The sequence below is a fragment of the Apodemus sylvaticus genome, chromosome 12 (genome assembly GCF_947179515.1).
Source record: "Apodemus sylvaticus chromosome 12, mApoSyl1.1, whole genome shotgun sequence".
In the NCBI taxonomy this organism is placed as follows: Eukaryota; Metazoa; Chordata; class Mammalia; order Rodentia; family Muridae; genus Apodemus; species Apodemus sylvaticus.
This window is the reverse complement of record NC_067483.1, coordinates 70,470,463-70,483,392: the sequence shown is the minus strand read 5'-3', so window position 1 is coordinate 70,483,392 and position 12,930 is coordinate 70,470,463. Positions and strand designations below refer to the sequence as shown.

The following is a 12,930-nucleotide window of genomic DNA, read 5'->3' as shown; positions in this document are numbered from 1 at the left end:
AGGAACAGATGTTTGGGAGTGGTGGACCAATGACTTGAGTCAGTGTTGGATGCAAGCTGATAGCTCTGTGTACAAGCTTTCTGCTCAAGATAGCTCCCTCTCGCAGACAAAAACCCAGTCTTTATTTTGAATAAACTACTTCCTTAGGAATTGCATAACAATTCAATCACTTATCCCAGGTTCCCTTCTGATTATCCCCAAAATCAGCATTTTATGATCTTATCCCCTGGACTCTAAAGGCAGAGTCACTTGTATGAAGCTGTCCAGTTCTGCTTGCTGGAGCTGGAACTTGGCCCCATTGTTCTATTGCATTATCACTAGCTTTCTGTTTCCCAACCTCTTCACTGCCTAAGCTTGGCTGTCCTGGAATATGGTCTGTAGACAGACCTTGAACTCAGAGATCTGCATGACTCTGTCTCCTGAATGCTGGAATTAAAGGTGTATATCATCACACCTGGGCCTAAGATTTTCTTCACCTAGAACTTGCTCTGTCACAGGCTAGCCTTGAACTCAGAAATCTGCTTGCCTTTGTCTCCTGAGATTAAAGGGGTGTACCACCATGCCTGGGCTTAACCTTTTCATGTCTACTATTCCTCAAGATCCAGATCAGAAGCCTGTGTCTTCCAACCTCAAGATCTGCATCACAGGTGTACCCTCCACTTCTAGATTGTAGTTCATTCCAGATTAAAAGTCCAAACTATTCCTTCTTCAAATGCAAACACAAACAATAAGTTTATCTGGGTAGAACTTTGCCCTGAGTTTACCACTTCCTAAATCTCTATATCTCCTTCCTTAATATCTTTCTAACAAAGCTGGCTCATTAATGCAACTGCCTCTGTTCCTTCAGGTCTTCATACAATTCATATTGCATCCTTATATTTTGCATAGTTGAGAAATCCTGTAAAGAACAGTTCTTACATTGATTTATAGATTCTTGAACTCATGTTTTCAGAGTTCTTTTCCACAGCCTTAAAGGCTGTCCTGAAGGCCACATCATTTCCATTATGCTGAGGAACATGAATACCTTCTTGATTTCTGGAATCATGCTGTTTCTGATTATCATGGAGTCATTAACCTTGGCAGGGAGAACATCCCCCAAAGGAGGAGCATAAAGTAAAATATATACTTATTATACAAACAAGCCTTGTGCCTACAACAATTGTCAGCACTGGACCCCATGCCCTGCTGGCTCTGTTCCAGGGACAGGAACAGTGTCACAGCTTCCCTTACACAGCCATGCTGGAGCTGGCATGTTCCTATTATTAAAAGGGCATATGAACCCTGTCTGTCTGACTCTCTCTATCTCTCTCTCTCTCTCTCTCTATCTATCTCTCTCTCTCTCTCTCTTACACACACACACACACACACACACACACACACACACTGAAAAAAGCATAATAAAATATTTAAAATTAACAACAAAAAGACATAGCCTAAGCTGTGGGGACATTCTGCTGCATCAACAAAAGGGTATGGATTAAATATAATAAATGGGTATGAATTAGATATAATAAATGGGTATGAATTGGATAGCTATTAAAGGACATGAATATGGTTGAATTATAACCAATGCCAGCAATACAGTTTATAGGGGTAGTATTTACAAATGAAATCTTTCAAAAGATTGAAATTAAACAGTTTGAAAATAAAAAGTTGGGAAAATCCTACTGGAAACGGAGAAGTAAGGACAAGACAACAGAAAAGCTGAGTTGAGCTTTGAAGGATTGTATATGAATTTGTTAATTTTTTTTTTACAAAGAATTGAACACTGAGGAAGTACAAGCCGTAATGCTATAATTATGAAAAGCTTGCCTCTAAAAAATTAAAAGACAAGCCTCAAAATTCTTGACCTAAATGTTCATAAAGTTAAAATAAGAAGTGAGCCTCTGAACATGCTGGCTTTCATTTTTATTACACATTGAGGTAAAGGTATTTCAACTGTAATTATGGGGAATGATAAGTTGTCTTTGAATTAATCTAAAGAGAGATTATCTGAACCTCAGGAGCCCGGGAAACTCCATCTCTAATCTGTTGGAAACAAGACAGTGTAATTGGCCCACGGACAGGGTCTTTATGATGGGGAACTGTGGGTGGGTTCTAGAAGATAAGGGTTGGCCTTGGCCCAAACCAACAGAGAACAAGGCAGAAGCCTGATGGGCTCAAGATGTGTTATACCAATAACCTAAGTGACCCTGAAAGAGGATGCCCAGTTTCAGATGATACAAAAGTCCTGGCTCACATGACAGTGGGTGGAAAAAAGGGACCCTGAGCAGAGGGTATAAAAAGCCTATGCTTGCCCTATTTATAATTGCCAGATGCTGGAAAGAACCCAGGTATCCCTCAACAGAAGAGTGGATGCAAAAAATGTGGTATATCTACACAATGGAGTACTATTCAGCCATTAGAAACAATGAATTCATGAAATTCTTAGGCAAATGGATGGAGCTAGAGAACATCATACTAAGTGAGGTAACCCAGACTCAAAAGGTGAATCATGGTATGCACTCACTAATAAGTGGTTATTAACCTAGAAAACTGGAATACCCAAAACATAATCCACACATCAAATGAGATACAAGAAGAAAGGAGGAGTGGTCCCTGGTTCTGGAAAGACTCAGTGAAACAGTATTCGGCAAAACCAGAACGGGGAACTGGGAAGGGGTGGGAGGGAGGACAGGGGAAGAGAAGGGGGTTTACAGGACTTTCGGGGAGGGGGGGGCTAGAAAAGGGGAAATCATTTGAAATGTAAATAAATTATATCGAATAAAAAAAATTTAAAAAAAAAGCCTATGCTTAGCTTTGGACCTACAAAAACTGAAATGACAAAGGAAAAATGACAATTAGGAAATTGAATGTGCAATACTTGAAGACCTAAGATGGGGAATTAATTTTGTATCAATGCCCTGTATTCCCTTGTAGCATCATTGAAAGACTAATTCACGTGGCAGTATGGCCCAAGAATCTTCAAACACAAGTAAGACTTCAGGGTGTGTGTATGGTGGTAGGGGAGTGAGTGTGTGTGTCTGTGTGTGTGTGTGTGTGTGTGTGTGTGTGTGTGTGTGTGTGTGAGAGAGAGAGAGAGAGAGAGAGAGAGATACAGAGACAAAGACAGAAAGACAGACAGACAGTCAAGGGATCTGTTCTTGTTTCCTAGTAAGACATTCACAGCACTTACATATCACTATTTGTTACGATAAATATTTTTGCATAAATTCCATAAGAATAGAAATAACACAAACTTTCCCTGATCATATGCAAAAACAGAAAGTAGAAAACATATACTTATTAAATTTTCTGATTATATTGGATGGATGATATTGTCACCGAAAAAGTTTTCTGTTCACAATATTATCAGTTATATTCAGGACAGTCAATAAGAATATGTTGATGCCTTATCAGGAAATTCTATGACAATAAAAATTATTATGAACATTTTCTCTTCATAAAAAACAATGTTGAGATTTGAATTATAGATTGGCTCATAGGCTCTCAAATACCCTCTGCTTAGAACACATGTCACTCAGTTTTGGCACATTCCTCTTACATGACATGACCTAACATTTGCTATTGTATGTTGTGTTGCTCTGGAATATACATAATGGATTTGCGTGTGTGTGTGTGTGTGTGTGTGTGTGTGTGTGTGTGTGGTTTTACCATCTAAGTCAGTACATCTTGAGTTTTAGAGATAAGGTCTAACTAAGGTAAGAGAGAATTAATTTCATTGTTCTTTACATACTCGTTTTCCTCTTCCTGCCTAGTGACCCGACTCCAGACTCTGCAGTCCTCTGTGACTTGGTACCATGTGGTATGTGATATTCTAAAAGGGCATTCATTAGTGCATCTGAAATCTCCTCAAGAGGAAACATTACATTCACAGTCTTATTGCAGATTAAAATTAGAAGTTAACTTGTGTGGGTAGAAAAGAGCAGGGAGGCAATCTGGTGGAGACCCACTTCTTACCTTATTCTTTCCTATAGCAGTATGATCTCACTCATTTGGAAATGGACTTCAGCATCAAGTTAAAAGGATCCATGCCAATCCTACTGATTCTCCACTCCTGCCACACCCTGATGGTTCTGCAAGTCTCAGCACTCTGATACTGTTACCATGGAAATCACTAAACTACAGCCCCTCTCCCTCAGTTCCACACCAGATAACATCATTTCTCTGTTCAGAAGCCATTCTGCTTTAAATATCTTTTTTTCTACTTATCTCCTATGATTTTCTCCCAGGCCTTTCTTGGCCTTCACTACTAAAAGTCAATTTTTTTTTTTTTACTTTTCTGCTCTTCAAAGCGTGTAAAATACCTATTGTTTTCAGTGGTTATTCATCCATCAGTTAAAAAAAGACATTGATTGAAATATTGAACTTTTAACAAATTCTACCCCCATTTTGCTATGGATATTTAATTTAAGTCAATGTTGGTACCAAAAATAGCACCACAATTAAATGTGTAAGCTTTCAGGAGTGGGTCAGAATAATTATTAAAACATTTCTAGATAGTTTTACTATGGTCATAGGTATAAAAAAATTACTGATCATTAAAATTAAGACATATGTAAGAGTTGATGGCCAAGTTGAATTTTGCCAGCCTGGACATGAGGTCATTTGCCACATCTCTATGTCACTCAAAGGAGGGAAAAAGCAAAAAGGGAAGTTTTAGTATTTAATTCTCATACTCATTCATTTTCTTATTCAAAAGTAGCATTTAGAGTGTTTTGATATGTCCAGTATCATGCTGTAGTTGTGAGATACAAAACAATGAAATTCAGAAACCAGTTTCAAATTTCCTGTAGTCCAATGGAGACGTGAATTAAGTTAGTGCTAAGAAATGTCTGTAACTTCTGAGGAAGGTACAGCAGGCAGGATAAGACAGGCATGTGCCTGAAGGCACCTTCAAATTTACCTGTGGTTAGAGAAGACTTGAGTGGACTATGTCAGATGGGTGAAACATCTATTGAAAGAGAAGTTCGTCCCAGGAAGGAGGTGGAGCACAAGTATGAAAGAAAGCCATGCAGTTATATGTATTTAGTTCCCTAGAACACATATTCTAAATCAGATTTTTTTACACCTAGCAGTTTTTTGAACTTTCCAGTTAAACTCCTGAGGATTAGAGTTGGATGTGGATGTGGTTGGAACATAAGGATGGGGTAGAGGGGAAAGACAAAATGCTATGAAGTTGGAAAACTGTTCTCCGCCACTGCTGTAGGGTTGGGTCATATCTCAAATCAAGATGACTCTTCAGAACTCACCTTCTTTGAGACAAACAGGTAGATGAGCCTTCTACTTAACACCAAGCAATCATTTGCAGCTAATGACTTCAGCTAATGATTAGCTGAAGGTTGTCCTCCTTAGAGGGGGGCACATGTTCTGATAAGATGAAGCTCTCTGGTTAATGAAAATTTCAGACTATTCAGAGAGCGCTCAGCTGCCAATCCTATCAGCAACCAAGAGAATGTGTTTTAACTTTGAGGCAAAGAAGGATGATCAACAAGGGTGTCACAGCCTCCACCCAGGACAACAGATGCTCGTGCAATGAACACTCAAAGTTGTTAAGGTAGAGTGGTGAATAAGGTAGCTTGCCTAAACAAGCAACCACCAGTGTTCCTTTGAGATGTGTTAACAAGTTATAAATGTTGACTCACTGAATCAAGGAACTCATATTGATTCAAAAGAACACTAGATTCCAGGAGTGGGAAAGACAGTTCACTTGTTAAGAACACCTGCTGCTCTTGCAGAGGCCTGGGTTCAGTTCCCAGCACCCATATTGGACAGCTCTTAGCTGCCTGTAACTCTAGTTTCTGGAAATCTAATGTTCTCTTATGGTCTCTGTACACCTGTACACATGTAGTACATATACAGGTAAGTACACACACACACACACACACACACACACACACACATTTTTAAGAAAAAACATGAATGATAACTCTATACAAAAAAAAATCAAAAAGGAAAAGAAACTCATTGGAAGTCATAGCAAACATCGGACTGGAAGATATCATTAAAAACAGATGGTGAAAACCAACTCCAACCTGTAGCTGGATCTTGAAAGCAACACTTCTCTAAGGAAAAGGGTCTCTAGTTAGCAGGGATTTGTGGCCACGCCTGACTTGCAGGGGCAGAAGTGATGACCAGTGGGAGACAGATAAGACATAAGATATCTTGTCGTGAATAGAAAAAGAAAGAAAGAAGGAAACAGGGAAGGAAGGGCTGGTGGAGGAAGGAAGGAAAAAGTCAGTTCTAGGGCTACAATCCGAGAGGGGGGAAGGAGGGGAAGGGGATGGGAGAGACCTACTGTCAGACTGAGACAGAGAGAACCAGAGTAGACTTCCCTGTTCAAAGGACAACTCCCAGCTACTATTTAACACTCATGGCCTATCACTGAGCATCTCCAAGTGCATAAAACGAATAATAATCATTCCAGTCATCATAACTACCCTCTAGGGGAAGTGCTACTGCTATTCCCACTTTGAAAAGAAGCAAATGTCACAGGGCAGGAGGTGGCTTGCCTGTGGTGACGTAATTATTTAAGTGACAGAGCCAGTATGCAAACTCCAAGTCTGGAAGTAGAGTTGGTAGCCTAGCATCATGGTCATTGGCACTAAAAACAAAACACTTGCCTGCCCTGGGTTCTGAGGAAAGTTACTGAATGAATAATCTCTAATGTTAAAGATTTTAAATAAAAAGGACTCAGAGTTAACAATGATGATGACATTGGTTTTTTTTTTAAAAGGTTTTCATGCAATATATTGCTCGTTTCCCCTCACCTAACTCTCAACAATTCTCCCCACCTCCATACCTGTCCTACTTTATGTCCTCTCTCTCTCTCTCTCTCTCTCTCTCTCTCTCTCTGAATATCAAAGCAAAGAACCATTAAGACAAAAATAGACCAAAATGAAAGGAAAGGCACATTAAAAAGATGATGGAGTTTGTTTTATATTAGCCAACTACTCCTGAGCATGGGATCTGCTCTAGAGTGTGGTTGATATACCTAATGATTCTCCATTGAGGAAAACTGATTTTCCCTTTGCCGATAGTTATCAACTACAAATGACTCCTTGGTTAGGGGTGGGGCCATGTGTGTACTTCCCCCTATCATTGCTAGGACTCTATCTAGCTTGACCCTGTGCAGGTTTTGTGCATGCTACTACAGTCTCTGTGAGTTCCTATGTACATCTATCCGGTTTTGTCTGGAAGACATTGTTTTCTGAGAGTCATCCATGATAACTGTTAATAACCAAAAGTGGACGTAAATTTTTGAAGTTGAAACATTCAGTAAGGAGACAGCCCTCTAGAAGGGAAGAGTGTTGTACTTTAAAATCACCTGGAAGACTGAAAAACACTGGCATCTGCACTTGGTGACACATGTCTACAAGTGTAGCTTAACAGTTAAAATCTATCTTTTTAGCCTCTCAATGCACTATAGAACATTGTGAACAGTACTAGCTGATTTCCAGGGGCACAAGGCCAATTGGAACCTGATTTATGAGAAGCGCCATGGACTTTTCTCATAAAGAACTGTTCAAAGACAGACTGTTAGGCTAGTCAATGCTAAAGGGACAGGAGCCAGTGAATTTTTGGTCCAATGAAAAACAGCTTCATATTATAGTGAGGGTTGCCTACAGTGTAGATGTTATACTTTTCCAGAAGTCTGTAGTATGTTAACAATACACACCACCAAGAATCATTCCTTAAAGATTAAATAAAAATCATACTTGGTACTGTAAGAGAAATAAAATGAATTTTAAAGAAAGAATAATAACGTCTCTGTATCATCCAGTCGGAGTGATCTCTAGAGGAGGGGCTAGATAGAGGTCTGTGTCTAGAGGCATGTTCTGTGCCTGAGACAGACTGCTAGACCTGGAGGGTAATGCCATTTTCTTAGTTCACACCCTAACAAGGAAGTTTCTTTAATTCTAATAAAGAAACTTTTTGTTCTACTTAAAATTTGACTTATTTCAGGCTTGATTTTTATATTTTAATGCCACAACCAAAAATCCAATGTCAGGGCCAATTTTAGGGGACCCTTTTCCTCACTTTTTCCCCCTAAGAGTTTTACACTTTTCATCTCACATTTAAGTCTTTAGTGGATTATGACTTATTTTTTGTATACAGCACAAGACAAGGGCCCAGCATCATATACCACTTATTGGGGACTCCATTCTTCAGACATTTTGTGTTCTTGGTACCACACCAGGGTACCATCTCTGGGTAAAATTGTTCCTGAAACCTCCCTTGCACTTCATTGATATTTGGATTGGTTTTCATCCTCCCTCTCATCACTTTCCAATGTGTGACACCTCCACTCCTCTTTCTCTGCATTGATTTGGCTACTTGGAGAGTGTTCCATTTTGGCGGGGGAGCATTACCTCTTCCTATTGAGAGCTCTTTAATTGCCACAATTAGTGGCTAAATGGTAATGTCCTATAGCTGTGTATTAAATGGCACTTGATCCTTATTCTCTAGTGTGAATTTAGATGTTCTGTGATAAGAGTTGATTTCAACTGCCCTGCTGGCATTTCCCTAGGTTGAAATCACCCTTGTCCACACCTATAGATTGCACTCAGTTTTCCAGTGGTATATAGACACACTCCTGGTAAGGACATGGACAACTTCAGTCTGAAATTCTCCAAAAGCATAATGGCTGGCTGGAAAAAAGCCACTGACACTGTGGTTGAACCACAGATCTTCTAGTTTTAATCCTATGAACTCTGCCACTACAATCCAATTTTCTTTTTTATTCTTCCTTTATTCTATGCTTTTGGAGATTGTCACATGATGTTATGAATATCACTGAACTGTAATTGATTCCTTTGGGTTTGTTTTTTTCTGTGGCCCTTAGGAGTTTAAAGCTGAAATCCTACTGGATACATACTCAGGCCTGTTAAGTGAACAATCTATGATCTTGGCCATGAACTCCAGGTATGTAAGCTATAATGTTCCCTGATTTCACTAACTAAATAATATTGTAAATGTTATAGATTTAAAACCTAATGGCAAGGAGCTAGTTATTCTCAACTCATTCAACTTATTTCAGCAAGCATGGTTTCTCTCTTAGAGTTTCTGGATTCCATGGATAATCAGATAATTTTTGGTCAATGGTGGTCAGGTTTCTTTTGCAATTAAGTTAAAGATGCTTACTAACACCAGGAATATTGACATGTGTAAAACATAGTACCATTGACTAGAGAAATGTGTTACTTCCCAATTACCTGAGGCACACTGTAGATTTGTAGATTTACTTGGGCATGTACTCAGTCTATAACTGTATTTTCTAGGGAAAATATTCTGATTTCTAAACAATCACATACCACATTTTCAAATAACTTCATTCCTGTGTACTTAAAGCATCACTGTTAAGAGACTAATGAAACTTGTGTACCATGTAAAGTCCCAAACTGCATTTCATGCTTAGCATTTTTATTCTAAGAAAACTCCAATCAGGTTAGGTTGCATTTGAAATCTCACTGACTTGGTTGTTCTATTTCTTTTTCTTGTCAGTTTTGTAGATCCTCTGATGCAGTTTGAATCACAATTGAGGATAATAGAGCTATCTTTCAAAAAGGTATTTTCCATGCCAAGTCTTAGTACAGTGAAAGCAATGGGGCGGACCTCTGAGGACACTGAGGACCTGGAGGTAGGCTCTTTCTTCCTTTACTAATGATTACAGCAACCAGCATAGTGCACCTCTGCATGTAGAATTTGTCTATATCTTCAGTGTTCTAACATGTAAAGTTTTTCTTCACTTATCCATATCCCTGAAATCTTCTTGACTATAGCCACTGGATTTAACAGATAGCACAAGGCTTATAGGAACAAATGAGTGAAGATAGTTTGCATTAACTGGTTTAGGAAGAGAAAGGAGCTTGCTGGTAACTACTGAAAGCAGGGAGAGGCAGTAAGAGAGCATCCAAATAAGAAGCATCCTAAGATCAGGAACATTTGTGGTTTCTGTCTTGTCTACATTACTACTTCATGCATGTGAGCCATAACTTGGAGCTGCAACTGGTGCAGGATACTAATAAGTGATAGAAGATGCTAGTGAGTAATAAAAGATGCTAGTGAGTGATAGAAGATGCTAATTAGTGAGGTCTTAGTAGCAGAGACACCTGCCCCGCACCTTTCTCACACTCAGTTTACAGGAAGAAACTAGGACATTTAAATGCAAAGAGATAGATAGATAGATAGATAGATAGATAGATGGATGGATGGATGGATGGATAGATAGATAGATAGATAGATAGATAGATAGATAGATAGATAGATAGATAGATAGATAGACAGATCTTTGGTAAAATTTTATTTAAGTCTGGCTGATTACATGTTTTTGTTTTGTATTTCAGAATTTGTACCAAAATATTTTCAACATATTTGAAGACACTCTTCTTATTTTAGTGTCTAAAGACTTCTACAAGATACAAATCTTAAAGGTAAAAACAAAGCAAATGGTTTCATTACACATATAAAAAGTTTAGAACATTCTGCTTATTTCTGATTGGCCATATTTATCTCTTCATCTAGTACCAGAATGTTAGAATTCTTTTCTAGATTTCTAATGATGTGAAATTACAGAGTTAACCATTTCCTTTATTTAAGTTGTTAAAAGAATAAGTTTTATGAAATAGTATTGATAGCCAATAGACTTCAACTGAGATGTCAAGTCTTCTGCAGAAATTATGAGGGAGGGAGGACAGTAAAGAACAGTATTGGTGTAAGCTCCCTTCCAGCCTGTACAACAATGGCAACTCTGTGGTGATGCCTGTTTGTGCTATGCTGACCTGCTGAAGCTAAGGACTCTATCATAGCTTGATTTCTGTTGCTGTGTTAAACACCTTAACCAAAAGCATCTTAGGAGATGAAAGGGTTTACTTGACTTACAATCGAAGGTTATAATCCATAACTGCACGGTAGTTATGCTGGTAGGAACTCAGACAGAAGCTCACACCATCTCTGCAGACAAGAGAACAGAGAAATAAATATACATTGGTATCCTGCTTGCCAGGATGCTTGTGCTCAACTATCTCTCTTTGTTTACATAGTTAAGGACCAATTGCTCAGGGAATGATGTTATCACAATGGGTTAGATCTTCCTGTTTCATTCATCAATCAGATCAGTTCCTTGTGAACACAGCTAGAGGCTTAGGAAATATCTCAGTTGGGTCTCTTTTCCAGGTGGTTTGAGGTTATGTCGGAAACCAGCACACATGTCCATGTACAGCTTATCTTCATGTATACCACTTCCTATGTTTTACTACATCCATCAACATTCATATGTTAGACTCTCGGTTCTCCAACGCAAGTGTTGAGAGCTTTAAGAGCTGGATGAATCATGAGAAGTATTCCCTCATCCATTAACAGAATTATCATGAACTAAGTTCTGGATAAAAACAGGGACTTGCCTGCTTCCTTCTCTTTCTCCTTTATACTTTTCCCCTTCTGCTTTCCACAATGGGATGTGCGGCAAGAAGGGGCTCCTTGACCCTGAACTACCTCATAACCTCAAGAATTAGAAGAATATCTAAGAATACTTTATTTTTAAATCACCTAGTCTCAGATATTCTGCAATAACTTGAAATGGACTTAGAAAATTGGTACCAAAAATAGGACTGTTCTTATAACAGTACATAAATATATGTAATCACTTGAGAAGGTGGGTAATGAGGATGGGAGAATCTGGAGACATGGTTTGGATAGAAGTTTAGTAGCCATTGTGAGAGCCAGAAGATGAGCTATAGCAGAAGCCTAAATCTCAATCTTTTTATGGACTACTTCTATGATCGCAGTCAGGACACTGGTAGGAAGACATAAACAAAGGCCGCATGGAACAAGGTGCGGGAGTCTAGCATAAAGGATAATCTTGTTACACATCTGCTGATATTGGAGGAAGTGTGCCTGTGTTTTAGAACTTCGGGAAAGGCAGAACTTGAATGTAAGATCCTCTTCTGGAGGGAGAAGTTAAGATGTTGGTAACTCTATCTTGTCTGTTTCCATTTTGGAACTGGGTTATCTAAAAGAAGTTTCTAAGATGCAAAGTGTCCATTTCCCTACACTGCTTCTTTTGGTCACTTATAGTAAAATGAGAGAAGGGAAATAAACTTTAAATATTAAACTTTTAATTTAAAGTGTTGTGCAGTGCAAACATATGGATAACTCTCACCCTGGACATGTAAACTCTAGCAAAGTGTGCTTGTAATGGAATGCGAATGAACTGGAGATCCATCTGCGCTTATGCAAGACATAAATCTGCAGAGAAGAAAGTCAGGTTCTATCCATCAAGTGGACAATGGGAGAAGGGTCCTGAAGTCATTTCAAAGATTTTTGAGGCAAGCTAGGTCCTCAGAGGCATAGTTTCTAGAGAGGTACTCAAATGAGCACAGCATTAGCTGATCTGTAGCATTTGGACACTGCTTGTGAATCCCAGCAAACCATACCTTGACTGTCCAGGCAGGTCCAGGTGTCCCTCCCCCCACAACTTGGAAGGTACAAGCCATAAATCTTAGCAGTGTCCTCTTATCATGATGGCAGTTCTGTGGATACACAGACCTCATGGTTCTGTTTCCAGAATATACAAATCAAGAGGCAGAATAATTCTTGTGTAAGTTGACATCAACTTACACAAGAAGTTGTTGTGAATCAGATACAATTTGATATTTCTGAATCAGATACAAATTTAGTTCTCTCTTAAAGGTAAAGTACTAATTCTATGTTTTTCAATGGGAAATTATGAATTTAAACAAAGAGGTGACATAGCATGATACCCAGAAATCTGGATTATAGTGAATATCAGCAACTGTTGAATAAATTTAATGAAACACAAATGTGTTAGTATAATAGTGGAAGTTGTACAATCATTGGAAGGTTGGGGTTTGTTGTAATTTCAGATAAAATGAGATCAAGTATGGATTAATCAGTAGACAATGCTGCCTG

At 38.7% G+C, this 12,930-nt stretch overlaps 1 protein-coding gene across 1 annotated transcript in view; it reads left to right on the top strand.

Annotated features, from left to right (window-relative positions):
- Nucleotides 1–2,949: 2,949 nt before the first annotated feature.
- Mroh9 (maestro heat like repeat family member 9) overlaps nucleotides 2,950–12,930 on the top strand; it is a 56,971-nt gene continuing 46,990 nt past the window's right edge. Inside the window, exons 1-5 of the mRNA XM_052199929.1 lie at nucleotides 2,950–2,974; nucleotides 3,759–3,805; nucleotides 8,846–8,925; nucleotides 9,505–9,640; nucleotides 10,347–10,433. Coding sequence (XP_052055889.1) covers nucleotides 2,950–2,974; nucleotides 3,759–3,805; nucleotides 8,846–8,925; nucleotides 9,505–9,640; nucleotides 10,347–10,433 — 375 coding nt within the window. The remainder of the gene's footprint in view (nucleotides 2,975–3,758; nucleotides 3,806–8,845; nucleotides 8,926–9,504; nucleotides 9,641–10,346; nucleotides 10,434–12,930) is intronic.